Source organism: Diceros bicornis, chromosome 18, assembly GCF_020826845.1.
Source record: "Diceros bicornis minor isolate mBicDic1 chromosome 18, mDicBic1.mat.cur, whole genome shotgun sequence".
In the NCBI taxonomy this organism is placed as follows: domain Eukaryota; kingdom Metazoa; phylum Chordata; class Mammalia; order Perissodactyla; family Rhinocerotidae; genus Diceros; species Diceros bicornis.
Window position 1 is genome coordinate 60,570,265 of NC_080757.1, and position 14,942 is coordinate 60,585,206.

The following is a 14,942-nucleotide window of genomic DNA, read 5'->3' on the forward strand; positions in this document are numbered from 1 at the left end:
GCCGCCCCCACATCTCCTCTGCGTATCTGATCAGCCCTCATATTTGGTTCTAGAAGTTATGCTGTCGAGTCAGATGAGCTGCACCTTCACAACTTAATGTAACACCTGTTGCCGAGAGGCTATGCCAGCATCTGTCTTGCTTGACCTGGGGGCTGCCCGGGTCAGGGACTTGCCCCTTCCCGCTGCCGCCATTGTTGTCTGGGTGTGTCTGTTGGTGAGAAGGGAGACCCCCACCCTGGAGCAGAACTGGCCCTGACTCTCTGGCTTGCCTTAATTAGGGAGGGAGCGGCTGGACTGAGCTCTGCTCTGGCCTCCAGGCAGCCACCGCCCTGGGAGGGGAGCTGTGAGGAGCAGGGCCATAGGTGGGCACCTCTGTTCCTGAACGCCACCACACCTGCCTCCTTTCTAGATGGCTTCTCTGGTGTTGGTGCCATGGGTCAGTGTGGCCACTTGGGGCTGAGGCCCTGCCCAGCCGGGCTGCTTGGTAGGAAACCAGCCTTGCCTGTCAAAGAAGGAGGATCTCTGCCTGGGGTTCCTGCGTGTTCCCCCCATCCTCACAGTGGAAGCGGCTGCCGGAGCTCCTATCCAGGGCGGGGCAACTCAGAGCCGGATGTACACCCAGGGTCCTGACTGGGTTCTCCTGGTCTCCCTCCACAGATGGGCACAGCCAGGCCAGGGAACCAGGGGTACTTGGGGCCCCATGCTAGAACCTGGGGGCCCTGGTGCACTCTTACCTGGCTCTTCTCTTTTAGGCGGGGCTGGTTTCCGTTTTCCTATACCCGGGTCCTGGACAGTGACGGCAGCGACAGGCTGCACATGAAGTGAGTATGCTGGCTGGCTGGGGCAGCGATGAGAATGGGGCCCTGTAGACGGGTACCTCTGAGAGAGGCCCAGGCCCTCAGCACAGAGAGCTTGGCTGGCTTTCTGGTCTGTTCTCCGCCCCCACAGTACCACCCGCCATGGCCTGGCATGCTGTATGTGTGAGGCCCTTGGGGAGCACGGGTCTAGAGTTGCTTTGTGAGGAGGGGGTATGAGAACCTGGGGGAGGGGGACTCTCCTTGCCCCACACTGGGCCCAAGGTCACACCCCTGCTGCCATCTCCAGCGGGCAGGGTATGCGGGAGATTCCTGGCCCTTGAGAGAGCCAGAGAGTCACTGCTGGAGCCACAGAGGTGGGGGCTGAGCGGCTGTCGGAGGGTTGGGGTCACGGTAGGACTCAGCTCCATGTGAGCTTCTAGAATTTTCTCCTGGCACACCCTCTTGTCCAATTCTGAGCAGGGAGGGAGGCCCATGGGATCAGCGTGGCTGCAACCGTGGCCGCCGAAGCAGCCTCTTGTCACGCCCTCTGTGAGGAGCCGAGGGAGGCGTGGGGAAGGTGAGGGGCTGGGTAGGGGCCAGGGGGCCTGCTGACCCTGCCTCTGAGCCCCGGTCCCCACAGCCTGCAGCCGGGGAAGAGCAGCAGCACAGGCAACCTCCTGGACAAGGAGGACCTGGCCATCCCACCCCCCGACTACGGCACGGCCTCCCGCGCCTTCCCTGCCCAGACGGCTGGCACCTTCAAGCAGAGGCCCTACAGCGTGGCCATGCCCGCCTTCTCCCAGGTGAGCGCAGGGCAGGGGCCTGGGCCAGAAGGGGCTGTTGCTGGGGGCGCTTGGCCACAGCCCCGTGTTGGCGCCTCCACTGGACATGCCTGGAGGAGACTCAGGGGTTTGGGCCTTGTGTCTACAGCCCTGCTGTGGCCGCCTTGTGGCTCACTGCCGGGCACCCTCTGCAGGCTCAGGGCTCCAGACGAAACACAGGTGCCCTTCTGCCTGCCCTTCCCTTGGGCTGGGGCATTGCGGGTCTTGAGACTGAGCCTGGGCGTCGGGTAGGAGTTGGTATCCAGAGGCCCCTCCCTGAGAGCTGTGGGGCTCCTACAGTCATGGGTCCCAGTGCAGACCCGAGCACCTGCACTCAGGCCTGGAATGTGGCCGGAATCTTCTAGTTAACATGTCTCTGGGACCCACAGGAGGCAGGGCTGGGTGTGCGTGGTCAGGCCGTCCAATACCGAGTGTCCAGAGGTAGAAGCTCGAGGCTTAGGTCCTGGATGTGGGTCCCTGGCGGGGTCCCTGGCGTGCATGGCGGCCCTGAGGTCCAGGCAGGGCTGAGGTGTGAGTGTGGACAGTGCTACCGCACGGCTCTGCCCTGGGAGGCTTTTGGGGTGTAAGGGGCCCAAGGCTTCAAGGACATTGGTCTGCTGTGGCTGCATGGCGGGCAGGGGCCAGCAGCTGTGCTCTGGGGGCCAGTCTCCAGGGCTGGGCCCTGGCTTGCGGGTTGGGGGCCTCCAGGCAAGAGAGAGAGAGAGAAAACAGAACCCCACATGTCCCCAAGACTTGAGCAGCCTGGGTGACCACCAGGGAGTTGACCCGACAGCCGAGGGCTCCCACGTTGACAGTGTGATCTGAGGCTCTACAACGAGTGACATTCGAGGTAGGCAAGGCCTAGGGAAGGGCCTGGGTACTAGTGGCCAACTCACCCTGTCCTGCACCATCCCGAACAGCCTTGCCCACCTTATGAGGAGGGCTTTGCTGGCACAAGCTTTCCAAGGCGCTGCAGACGGGTCTGCGGTTTAGGCAGCATGAACACGTGCTTTGAGACAAGTGGTGAGGAGGGAAAGCCTGGAGTGGTGTGACTGGGGCCCTTGAATGGAACCTTCTGGAGAAGGTGAGGCTGGAGCTGGTGCTCAGGGCAGCAGCAGGGAGAGGCTGATCCAGCCAGGGCACCTTGGGGTTAAACCTGCTGGACAGTGAGACACTCTGGTACCATCCAGGCCACTCGAGCTCATGAGACAGCTGGCCAGGCCTAGAGGGGTCTGCCCACTGTTTGCTGCTCTCACTTCCCAGTCTGTGGATTTGGTTTTGGTGCTGAGAGAGCTAAGGAGGGTGTCCTCAACGCCCCTCAATGGCCCTGAGGCCAGGCCAGGCCAGCAGACATGTGGTAGCTATCCACAGCCCAGCCCTCAGCCCCTCGCCCGGGGGTTCCCCTCCTGGGCAGCAGCTCCTTCCCCAGTGTGGGAAGCTGCTCCTGGGGTCTAGGGGCTCAGGGGGACACTCGGCCCAGGGCCAGCCCAGGCTTCCTTGAGGTGGGCCTGCAGGTGACTGTGCACTGCAGTCAGGTCGTCCATTGTCCCCTCCCCCCCAACCTCACTGGTTTCAGGTCCTGGGATCCCGGGAGGCCCCACCACCTGCCCTGACTGCTAGATAGCCCCAACCTCGCCTGCCCCAGTGCTTCTGGGAGACCGGCGTGGAAGGGAGTCAAGTGACCTGTCTTGTGTGTGCCCATGAGTGTGAGCTCACACATATGCATTCAGCTCCTGGCCACATGGGGAGGTGTCCTGGTGAATTTGGGAGGTTAGTGCTATAGGGGAGAGGAGCCCTCCATGCCCTCGGCTGCAGGCAGCACCGCACACTCTGGGGTCGGGAGGGGCACCCAGCCAGCCTGCTCCTGCCCTGGAGACCTTCCTTCACCCCCGGCACCCCCCTGGCCTGACCTGCTTCTGCTTTTCCCTCCCCAGGCTCTGGATGACTACGGGGCACGGGCTGTGAGCAGGTAAGTGGCCCTCAGATTCATCCTTGTGAGCTGTGGTGGGGGGTGGGGAGCTGTGGGCAGGTGGGGAGTGGTCCCATTGGGGGCTGGTGGGGCAGGCTGCTCTCCCGGGCTCTCCATGGGGCCTGGCTGGAGCTCGTGGTGTCTCAACCCCGGGTCAGGTGAGTGGGCCCCTGGGGGCACTGTTCTCCGTCTCTCATCCCGCAGCCCCCCAGCCCTCTGTAGGACAGGGGGTCTGAGGGCTGGATGCCCTGTCCAGAGGCAGGGGCCCAGGGGCCCGGGGTATCGCCAAGTGGGAATTAGCGCCTCCCAGGCGCTGCCTTCTTGCTCTCACCAGTAGGGGCGGGGGCGGGCCCTGTGCCTGTGCCAAAGCCGGGGACCCACCCAGCCATTCCTGGGGCTCCTGCTTTTTCCCAAGTGGGCCCCTGGGCTGCCCACGGCCACAGCAGGAGCCTTCTCGGCCCAGTTTTTTTCCGGCCCTGCTCTTCCTTGTTCATGTGCAGGCCTGCCTCGTCCACTCTTGGCTGGGAGGGGGCCCGCCTGCCCCTGGGCTCATCTCCTCAGCCCAGCCGGCACAGACGGCTGAGCTGCTGCCTCCTGTGCCCCTTGCCTGGGCTTGGCGCTTGTCCTGGCTCCGGGGCTTTTCCCACCACCGCTTCTGCAGAGCCAGGTGGCCGGGTGGCTGCTGACCCTGAGCTGCTGAGAGGGCTGCTGCGGGGGAGGCGTACGGCCTGGCAGCTGTCCTGTACTTTGTTTCACAGCGGCAGCGGCACGCTGGTGTCCACAGTGTGAGGACGCTGACCACGGGCAGCTGCTGCTCTGAGGAGCTTCTGCCCCACCCCACCTGTCTGGTCTCCATCAGTTTCCTCTTCAGCTCTCGGTGGTTTGTTCTTGGGTTATTTCTCTGTTCTACCCGCTCCCTCCCTGCCTTTTGTTTGGTGACCCCAGACTCTGTGATCTCCCAGGGTCCATGGTGCTGCCCCATCTCTGCTCCCCGTGTTTACGTGCCCCTCCCCCGTGCGTCCCGCCAGGCGGGACCCGCGGGCCGGGCAGCACGGGTGGGTGTCCTCACCTCTGCTCGCCGTCTGCCGCGTTCATGACACACTGTCCCTTTTCAAAGGCTCGTTGTGAGCCAGGTCTAAAGTTTGAAGAAAAAGAAAAATCATAAAAAAAAAACACAAAACAAAAAGATGAAAAACAGGAAAAGGACTTTTTTTTTCCTGAAAAACAAAAACAGATTTGCATGGACTCTGGTGTACGTACTGTTATTTCTGCATCCGACTTCCCCCAGTGCACGCTGGCCTCTGTGTCAGGAAAGGAAGGTGCTGGGGGCTCCGAGAGGCTCATGGCCCCATGGGCACCCTGCCGAGGGCTGCACCCAGAGAGGGGCTCGTGTTGAGCTTGGGTGGCCTCCTGAGGAAGCTGGCCGCTCCTGTGAGGGAGGCCGTGGCCCCTGGCCCCGCCCAGCCCACCAGGCCAGGCACCCTTCTCCGCGGTTGCTGTTGGATGGTGTACCGAGACCAGGGCGCGGGCGTCATTAGCCGGGCCTTCTGACCTCACGCAGTGCACTGGCGGGAAAGGGGTCGGGAGCAGGCACTGCCTGGCCACAGTCGGACGTTCCAAAGACCTCCAGAGACCACCCCTCACCCCCACGTGTTCTGGAAATTGTTTCTTTAACCAGCCTTGTGAAGAGTGGCAGCTGCACAGGGCAGGGGTGTGGCCCGGCCTGGCGAGGCTGGCCCCCAGGAGGGTGGCTTCAGGCCCGACGGCCCCTCTCCCACCTGGGGGAAGCAGGCAGCCCCTGTCCTGTCCTAAACGCTCTCATCTTTTTGTGTGTCTCGGTGACTTAAACAGAGACGCTGGACTCAGTGGCTACTGGTACTGCCTCTTCGCACCCTTAATCTGGGAAGTGAGCCCCAAGGGTGCAGCCTGCCCGGCCCTTCCCGCGGGGCCCTGGGCAGCCGTGGCCGCTCCTTCTCTGCCGTGCTTTAGTGTCCAGTTCTCCCGTGAACTAGGATGCAGCTGGTGGTGTCCTTGAGAGAAGCAGCTCAAGACTCAGACAGACCCCTTTTATATTTAAGGAAAAAACAAAGCCAGAACATGGACCTATGTAAAAAGAACCTCTGTGGTGGTGGTCTAATTTTGCTAAAAGATTTCCTATCCAGGGGACTCCATGTTCAATGGAAGAATGTAGACACAAAACCGCAAAACTTGTATGAAGATGTAAAGTGCTGAAAATTATATTTCCTGTTTCCTTTTTTTTTTTAATCTGAATTGTGCCCTGTACCACAGTCGTTTGAATAAAAGTTTTATTTATTGCATCGAGTTGGGTGTGGCGCCTCCTTCCAGCCCTTGCATGTGGAGCCTGGCCACCCCAGCCGGCCACCCTCCATAGAACCACCGACTGGCAGACAGCGCCGGCCCGCACTGCTCTCCTGGAGTGGCAGCTGGGTTGGCCCCCCGCCCCAGAGGAGAGAGCAGGGCCACTGGTCCTGACCCAGGGACGCCCTGCCTGTGCTGGTGTGCCCTTCGTGCCCCTCCCTGCAGACGCCCTCCCAGGGCTGGAGAACCAGCTCTCTGCCCTGCGGCTGGTGTCCTGTGCTCCTGGCAGTGTGCACCAGCCGCCAGGCGTCCCCCAGACTCCATCCAGCCTCTGCGTCCTCACACCCACCCCCTCCACCTGCACCAACCGAGCCCTTGTGTTTCCTTGCAGCGCCGATGTGGAAGTGGCCAGGTTTTGAGCTGCCCTGACTAGAGTTAGTAAGTTGTTCTGGTTTTCTTGTGCTAGTCGTTCTGTGTTCTCAGCGGCTCTGGCAGACCCCCCGGCCTCAGGCAGGGGTGGGGCCCGAGGGTCTGCCGAGCCTGCCTCTGCTTTTGCTCCAGGCCTCTGCTTCACTTTGGATCCCTCCTTGGGCTCTTGGATTTTCTCCCTGTCTGGAAGCTTGTGGGTCTGACTCGCCGCCCCGCCACTGTGCCCCCTGCCCGCGGCACCCCCCCCACTGCTGGGCACAGTCTGGCCCTGGCCTTCTGCCGGGTTTCTCTCCTGCCTCTCTTGGGTGCTTTGGCCACAATCTGGGTGAAGCCTGTGATCAGCTGCAAGGCTGGCTTTGGGCCCCTTTGAGTGTCCCTTTGGACCGGCCCCCATGGGCATGGGTCTGAGCCTGGCCTGGCTGGCTCCCAGGCTGGTGAGTATTGCAGCCCCCATGGGGGCTGGGGAGACCAGAGTGGGGTCCTGGGGACAGCTCCATGGCTCGTGCCCAGGCATGCCGGAGCAGGAGCACGCCTCCACCCCGCTGGGGACAGGTGGATACAGTGGCTCTGCTGCCCACTCTGCCCGGGCTCGCCTCACCTCTGCCCTGACATGGCTCCAAGAGGCTGTGCCAGGCTTCCCAGACCAGGCCCTTGGCTGCCACGCGTGCGTGCCCTCACCAGCCTTCTCTGACCCCTTCCTGGTGACTGTCCCGTCCCCTAGGTCCTCGGAAAGTGAGCAGCGATGGCTAGTGGGAGAGGGAGGAGCTTACCACCCTGGACTCCTATGCTGGGTCAAGACGACACGGCTGCCCATCTGTCCCCACTCCCAGCCCCAAATCACCGAGGAGTTGGCCACGTGAAGCTCGCACTTCAATCCTTTATAAAGAATGGTGATCACTTTACCCCGCTGGGTGTCACGGCAATGCCGTCCTCCCTGTGGGCAGCCAGACTATTCCAGAGATCCTGGACTTGCCCTTTCCTGTCATTGCCTTTCTGCTGGCAAACTGGCGTGAGTTCTGGAAAGTTCTGGCAACAACTGCTCCTGAGATTTGGGGATGGGGTGGAAATGCCTTTGACTCTGGCTTAGCAGTGGGTGACCCTGGGCCACCCTCCTTCCCTGCCTTAGATTCTTCCTCTTCTGAGGTGCTCTGTCTGAGAAGCCTGCATGTGCCACCTCCGGACTGTGCAGACCCCCCACCTTTGCTGCTCCTTGGCCCCTCTGAGCTGGTGGGGCCAAGCTGTGCCTGAGGGAGGCACGGGAAGGGCTGAAGGCTCAAGGACGACGTCCCTTGATGTAAGGCAGACCTGGGGGGTGGTGCACTCAGCCCCAGGAGCATGCCGCACAGCGCCACTGGCAAGTTTCCCAGCGGCACCGAGTCTGCCTGGCCCAACTAGTCAACTAGGGGTGGAGTGTCCAAACCCATCTCTGGTTGGTTGAGGGACCCTGCCCAGCTTTGCCTGAGCTTACAGCCCTGGGAAGGGGGCTGGGAACAAGAACAACTCAATTCCAGAAAGGCTGATGTTCTGAAGTCATGGAAAAACCACTACGTCTTAAGAGGAGAAAGTGGAAATGTATGCAATAATTGCTCTCTTCGCTGCCTCTCTGCTCCGGAATCACCAAAAGATGGAAGTCGCACTTTACAATGACTTGGCTGTTCTCAGAATTACCTTGTTTCTTACTCAAGTAGTGGATTCAGAAAATAACCTTAAATGATTCTCTCAAATCCGCAGTGACGTGCTTCATGAGCCTGGAATTGAACGCTGCTCCACTGCAGGCTTCGACCCTCCTTAGGCTATAGGGGTTTGCCAGGGGCAGAAGCAGTGGGGTCGGGACCCCTGTGCCACTCGGTGTCCCTGAGGGCTGCCCAGGAGGCAGTGCTGAGGTAGCCCTGCCCCCTTGAACTCCAGCCCGACACACCCTTCCCCAGGAGGGGTCGGGCTTGTGCTTCCCTGAGCCAGGGACTTCAGGCCTGGTCTGTGCTGTGAGTGGAAATCCATTCTCTGTGTAAAAGCCACCAGTCATCCCCGCATCCCTGCTCAGGAGCTCCTCAGGGAGGGGACAGAGCCGCACCCCTGGCGTTCTCCAGCCAGTGTACCCGTGCGCCCCCCAGGGGAAGAGCCCCACTCTGCCCCTGGGCTTGGAGCTCTTGGGCGGGCATTGCTTGTTGACTTTCTTTTCTGGCACGAGAGGAGCTTGTTTTGTGTCTTGGTTTGTTGTCCATTGATCGTCCACCTACAGTGCTGTTGGGAAGAAGCCTCATTGCTCGGTGTCCTCCCCCCAGCAGTGACAAACGTCCACAGGACGGGAGAATCTGCAGTGGCCTTGGGTCCACATCTTGTCCTGTTGTGTCATTGCAGTGTTAGACCTGAGGCCCCCGTCCGGGGTCACATGGGTACCTTCCCCCGGGGTAGCTCCTGAGCCCGTTCTTTCACGGAACATTCCAGAAGGTGGTGGGCACCTGAGGGGGCTGCACCCTTCCTCTGATGCTGAGTGGTGGGAGGGTCCTGCCCTGGGGTCTCTGGCCAGAGCTGCAAGGGGGCTGCAGGAGGGAGCTGTTCAGTAGGCCCGAGCACTTGCAGCCCCGGCCCACTCCCTTAGAACCGGCAGTGTGCTCCATGGTCACACTGTTCTAGGGGGAGGAGATAAGAAAAGTGTGGGTCACAGGCCAGACCCCCGTCCGGGGAGACCTTTTGGGCCCTGCAGCTCCTTCTGGCCCTGGCGGACAATGATGCTTTGCCCTTGGCCCTTTCTGATGAGAATTTGGGTGTGTCGGGACCCGAGTAAGGGGTGTACTACCTAAACCCACTTGGCCATCCTGCCCCCTGCTCTGGTCAGCACGGGAGTGGTCCTCTCCTCTCTGGGGCCAAGGTCTGCGCTCCTTCCTTGGCTCGGTCCCTGATTCTAGACGGACAAACCTGCCTGTTTCCAGCCCCCCAAGACCTCCTGCCTTGACCCTGGTTGGAGACAGCCGAGACTGTCCCCCTAGAACCCGCCCCCAGAACCAGAGTCTGTAGTTTAGGTGATAGCCAGGGCCCGGGCCATCCTCCATCCTCCACCCCGGGGCAGATGTCACTGTTCCTGGTGGCCCTGCCCGTGGCCAGTGTGGCTGAAGCTCGTCTGCACGGATTAGAGCCGAGAGAGGCCCCAAGCAAGCGGAGCCTGCAGCCCCACAGGGGGCTGGACACAGCCTTTAATCCGGGGTTGAGTCACGCTCTCAAGCAGAAGACACTCGTCATCGGTGTGCGTGAGCTGCCAGACTCTCAGATGTCCTTGTGGAGATGCAGAAGCCGTGCGTCGACGGGTCAGCGCCTCTCAATAGTTTATCCTTTTAAAACCTCAGTCCAGAGTCTCCGTTTTTCAGAAAACCCCAAGTCCTCAGGAAAATACAGGGCGCTCTTCCTGGGCACACTGGAGGAGGCGTCCACCTGCCTGTCCAGCTCCCGTGGATGCCCGGCCGAGCTGTGCCAGAGGCGACTCCTGCCCAGGTAACGGCTTCAGAGCTGAGCGCTTCGCTGAGAGTGCGGTCCTGTCCATGCCAAGCCATCCGTGTCCCACCTGCCATCCGTGCTGTCAACCCTGGAGCTGTCTGACGTCCCCTGGCCTGCTGTCTTGTGCTGTCCCTGCCCAGGCAGGTCCTCCTGAGCCTGCCAGGGACTTCAAGGAGGAGAGGCTTCCGTGAGGACCAGGACCCCCATCAGTGCTTATCTCGTTCCATCTCAGCCTCTTGTCTGGCTAGTCTATCTGTTTGTCTTGGGCACGCAGGGGAGGGCGTGGCTGCCCTGGGGTGACAGGTGGCTGACCTCTCAACGAGGAGGTGGTCAGCCCCTCTGCGGGGGGCCGCAGGTGTCCACCCCTGCCAGCCCTGTCGCTGCCAGTGTGCCTGCGCCTCGTGTCTGTTGTGTCGACATGGGGCGGGCCGAGGCCCGTGTCTGCTCCTGGCCATCTTCCTGGCCCCATGGGCCGGGCTTGTGTGGCTGCTGAGCTATGTTTCTGTGTGTCAACAGGTGCGTCCTCGCCAAAGGGCTCAGCTGCTGTTCTCAGGCAGACAGCGGGTGGGCTGCTTGGCCTTGTGGGGCCACTCACCAAACTCAGACGCAGGCCCCTTTGGGACTGCTCGGGTTGCTGAGAAAGAACTGGCCCCCAGTGCAGAGGTGGAGGCTGCAGTGGGGTCTCTCCCTCACGCCCACCCACCCTGCCCTGGGAGGGTTGGCAGTTCGAGGTGTGGGCGCAGTGGGGGTGAGCAGAGGCTGGTACATTGGGGGTCAGCTTGCCTTGCAGATGGCACCCTTTCCTGCCTCTGCCCTGCAGCTTCCATTGGCCACCAGCTCTGAGCTTGGAGGCTGGGCCATCAGGGTCTGGGTTGAGGCCATCTGCAGGGCTGGGGGCCCCAGGAGTGTAGGGCAGCTCACAGTGCCCGCCCTGGACACTGAAACCGTTCTTCTCTTCTCTCCTCAGGAATCCCTTTGCCAACGTCCAGCTGAAGCCAACAGTGACCAATGACAGGTCTGCTCCCCTCCTCAGCTGACAGCCACGTCTGCACCCGCTGCCCCGTCAGGCCCCTCCTCCTCCACCCCCACCCGTAACCTATTTTGTTATAATCTGCGTGATCTCTGTTTAGAGAATTTTCTTCTCCTTCCAAACCTTTCACCTGCCCAGAGCTCTGCCCCCACTTCAGTCTGGCCTGGGCTGGACCCTAGCTGTTCCTGTGGAGGTGGCACCTGGCACCCGGAGCCGGGACCTGCTGGCTGGGCTGTGGGGCTGGCCTCCCAGAGCAGGCACATCTGGTTGTGCAGGCCGTGAAGCCCACCAGGGTGCGGGGAAGGATACTATGTCAGCTTGTAGCTGGAAGGAGAGCCCAGCTTCCACGCTGCTCGTAGCTCCTAAGTGTCTGGTCAATAAACGGGCTGCCCCCCTGTGCCTAGCTGTGATCTGTGATCTCTGCCTGTGGGGGCAGAGGCCTGGGGCGCAGGGACTGGGAGAGCCTGCCACCCTTCTTTGGAAGATGAATTTATTACGAGCACTTAAATTCCTGGGTCCAGACCCCAAGCTGTGCGCCATTGTGGGGGCGGGGGATCCTGCCCCGCCCCAGGATTCCTGGGTGGGCTCCCCTCTGCACCCCAGCTGCTTCCATATTTCAGCTGAAATAGAGGCTTTTGGAAGCTTTATTATAGGATCCATGCTATTTGATATTTGTGGCTGAAATACAGCCATGGTAACCACACTGGTGGCAGCAGTCCTCACCTGGGGAAAAGCTCCAGGCAGAGCTCACTCCTCCGAGGACCCCCAAGGAGGGGTTCTGGAGCTCTGAACTGCCTGCAGCCTGCCCACACCCCAGGACAGGAAACACAGTGGGCGGAGGGCCCAGGTGGGCACACAGCCCTCTCACCTTACAGAAGCTGGAGACAGGCCCAGTGCAGGAGGTGGGATCACAGGGCAGACGTTTGGGGTGGGGGATGCACAGGAGCCCCAACTCCTCAAAACCCTCCTGCCTCCCAGCTCCCCTCCCGGCCCGGTGCCGAGGGACAGGCGTGGCCCCCTGGAAAGGCAGGGGGAAGAGCTTCTCAGGGAGGTCTGTGGGTCCCCCTCCTCATCCTTACCTAGGCAGAGCCAACTGCAGGGCAGGAAGAGAGGGCTGCAGGGAGCAGAACTCCCTGCTCTGGGCAGACCCCCACCGGGCACATTGAGGGCCCAGGTCACCGTCTCCCTCCACCAACCTGTACCATGGACAGCGAGGGGGAAGGGGCCACTCCCTCCTGCACCCCACTCCCCGCAGTCAGGAGGGACTACTGTGCCTCCCCAGGCAGAGCTGGCATCAGCGTCCCCACCCCAGCACGGCCCCTGCCCACTCCTGCCCAGGGCTTTATCTGCAGGCCCCAAAAGAAAACACAAGCTTAGCACAAAGGCTTTTTTTCCTTAGCATGATTTCTCTTAAAAAACAAAGAACAAGAAAATCATTGCACCAGCATCCTAAGCCTCAAACGAATAAAACTAATAAAAAACCAAACCACAAACCCCAACTGAGTCACCCACCCACACCCCGGAAGCAACAATAAACTTTACATCTCTTTGGCAACAATAACTTAAGATCATCCCATTTCCAGTCGCTCGGACAATATTGGTTACAAAAATAGTCCCTGTGCTGCCCTGCCCCCACCCTCCCTCCCTCCCAGCTGCACCCTTCCCACTGTCCACATCCCTGCAGACAGGAGCCCCCAACACGGACTGTGGGGCGCAACCCCCACTTTCCTTTGGCAGCTGGGCCGGGCTGGGCAGTGCTCTGCGGAGGGGAGCTGCCTGCACCAGCCAGCCACGGGCACCTCTAGAACAGGGCCGTGGTGGCAGGGGTGCCCACCCTGGCCCACCTGCCTGGGCTCCAGCAGCGGGACCCAGGTGCGAGCCAGCCCAAACCCTTGGGGAGGGAGAGCTTACAGGTCTAGCTGAGTCAATGAAGGGGAAATACAGCCACAGACTTTGAGGTAAGGGTGGCGGGGGCACGTGAGCCCAGAGTCCTCTTCTTTTACTGAGCAAGCCCAGAACCAGGCAGAAAGGGCAAAGGGGGCGAGGAGAGGCCATCCCGGCAGGCTTGCACCTGTTCTCTCGTGGGGTGAGGACACAGCATCCCACAATGCGTGCAGGAGCCAGGTGGCAGGGCGTGCGAGTCTCCCCAGCGAAGAGCAAGTACCCTGGACTCAGAGGCCAACCGGTCCGACCGTGGCAGCCAGGGTAGAGAGGCAGCTGCAGGGTGGGGAGCGCCAGGGCCCCGGGCGGTAGGGCATCCCTAGGGGGTAGCAGCAAACTTGAGTGTCCAGGACAAATCCTGCCCCGAGGGCAACACAGGGCTGGTGTGCACGGCAGCTCCACTGTCCAGGGCTGGAGCGGGGCCTCTCATCAGGCCCTGCTCCTCCAGGGCACTGCGTGGGGCACTGAGGTGCTGGAAGCTGCTGCCGACCGCCGACAGGACTGCGGTCCCCACTCACTCTGGGTCACTGTCCTCGCTGCTTCCTGGAGCAGGACCAGCAGCAGCTCTGGCGACACCGGCCTCCAAGCGGGGGGCCACCTTGGTCTCAAGCCTCTTGACAGCTGCCCCCAGCACCTGTTGCAGAGCCTGGCAAACAGAAGGGGCCATGTGAGCGTTTGGGGAGACACCAGAGATACAGGGACTCCTGAGAGGACCCTGCCTTCTAGGGACAGCCAGAGACTCCTCCCCCCAGGACTCCAACCTGGCCTTGATCCCTGGCCTCAGGGCCACTGACTGGCTGGGGCAGTGGCCCTTAGACCCCTTCACTGCAGTAGGTCTGCCTATTGTCTAGGAGGGAGCTGGACCTGTTTCTTTTCCCACTGCATCAAGGCTCAGGCCCAGGCTAGGGTCTGTCCCCCAGGCCCAACAAAGCTCAGTAAACGCCCTCCAAGTCTTTCTTTTACAGGTAGGGAAACTGAGGTCCGAACAGGACAAGGCCAGGGTCACGCACTCATCTCCTGTGACCTGCTTATTTGCTCAGACATCTGCTGAGGGCCCCATTGTGTGCCAGGGACAGGCCAACAGGCCCTTCTCCAGAGGCTGCAGCCATAGGCCAAGGGCAGCAGGGGAGGGGCTGGGTCTGGCAGGGAACAAGATGGCTGGGAGGCTTCTCGGTGGAGGTGGGCTTTCAGGGAAGCCCAGCAGAAGGCGAAAGGACTTGTCAGGCACAAGGGTGGGGGCTATGTGTGGGGCCACCCTGGTAGGGATGACCTGCCTGGTCTGGGGCAACAGAGTGTGCACCATGGAGGGAGGGTTGAGCTAAGGCCCTGGAGAGGGGCCCCACCTGTGCACCTTAGCCACCTCTGAGCAAGAGCTGTCAGATCTGAGATGGGTCAGGTCCTGAGCCAACGGCAGGGGGTAGAGGCAGGGGCTGAGGCAGCCCAGCAGGGGCTGGGAAGGTTCTGGTGAGAGAGGCTGCTGCAGGTTTTAGGGAGCTAAGGTCAGGCAGAGAGCAGGGCGGGGGTGCTCAGTGTCCAGCCTGGTGCCTCAGGAGGAGGGAAAAGAGGGTGAGGTCTGAGGACCAGGCAGCATCCAGTCTAGGCCCTGGGGCTCAAGGAAGTGCCAACCCAGCTGTGTCTGGGACACTGCATCTCCCCAGAAGGCAGGCAGGCAGGCGAGGCCACGCCAAGGTGACCAGGACAGGCAGGCCCGGCGTGACCTGACCTCTCCGAACCTCAGTTTCCCCGTCTGAAAACTGAGCTTGTTTTCAGATGAGAAATAATGAGCGCACCCGGCCGCCCTCTCTACTGCCCGTCTCAGTGTCCCCTCCCGCCAGCCCCGCCGAAGCCTCACCTCCCAGGGACCCGGCGTCCGAGTCGGAGACGTGCGTGATCGAGAAGCGGGACGCGGGCGCGGGCGACACGGTGAAGCGCGAGAAGGGGCTAGGCGCTGCCGGCTTAGGGGGCGCGGCAGCGGCGGGCGGGGCGGGCTCCAGGGCCGGCGCCAGCGGGAAGCCGTCTTCCCACTCGAACGCTCCGCCTGCAGGCCGCCCGCTGTCATTCGGGGCCGCGACAGCGCGGGGGCGATGGGGAGGGGGGAGGCGCCTGTCCGTGACGTCACGGCCCCGCCCACCCGGGAAATCACCGCC

The 14,942-nt window shown here is 61.8% G+C and overlaps 2 protein-coding genes across 13 annotated transcripts in view; one reads left to right on the forward strand and one right to left on the reverse strand.

Annotated features, from left to right (window-relative positions):
- Nucleotides 1–12,420, forward strand: part of BAIAP2 (BAR/IMD domain containing adaptor protein 2) — a 77,671-nt gene extending 65,251 nt beyond the window's left edge. For 2 of the 9 annotated variants that reach the window (XM_058561838.1, XM_058561833.1), the window contains exons 11-14: nucleotides 753–821; nucleotides 1,438–1,600; nucleotides 3,553–3,587; nucleotides 4,346–5,909. In XM_058561838.1, coding sequence (XP_058417821.1) covers nucleotides 753–821; nucleotides 1,438–1,600; nucleotides 3,553–3,587; nucleotides 4,346–4,376 — 298 coding nt within the window. In that variant the 3' untranslated portion in view covers nucleotides 4,377–5,909. Of the gene's footprint in view, nucleotides 1–752; nucleotides 822–1,437; nucleotides 1,601–3,552; nucleotides 3,588–4,345; nucleotides 5,910–6,297; nucleotides 6,345–10,791 lie in introns of those variants that run through there. The other 7 variants (XM_058561836.1, XM_058561835.1, XR_009222764.1 and 4 more) reach the window with 7 other exon arrangements.
- A 79-nt stretch (nucleotides 12,421–12,499) lies between these two features.
- Nucleotides 12,500–14,942, reverse strand: part of AATK (apoptosis associated tyrosine kinase) — a 40,064-nt gene continuing 37,621 nt past the window's right edge. For 3 of the 4 annotated variants that reach the window (XM_058561845.1, XM_058561843.1, XM_058561841.1), the window contains 3 exons: nucleotides 14,648–14,833; nucleotides 14,139–14,272; nucleotides 12,500–13,441 (listed from right to left, as the gene is read on the reverse strand). In XM_058561845.1, coding sequence (XP_058417828.1) covers nucleotides 14,172–14,272; nucleotides 14,648–14,833 — 287 coding nt within the window. In that variant the 3' untranslated portion in view covers nucleotides 12,500–13,441; nucleotides 14,139–14,171. The remainder of the gene's footprint in view (nucleotides 13,442–14,138; nucleotides 14,273–14,647; nucleotides 14,834–14,942) is intronic. The other variant, XM_058561842.1, reaches the window with a different exon arrangement.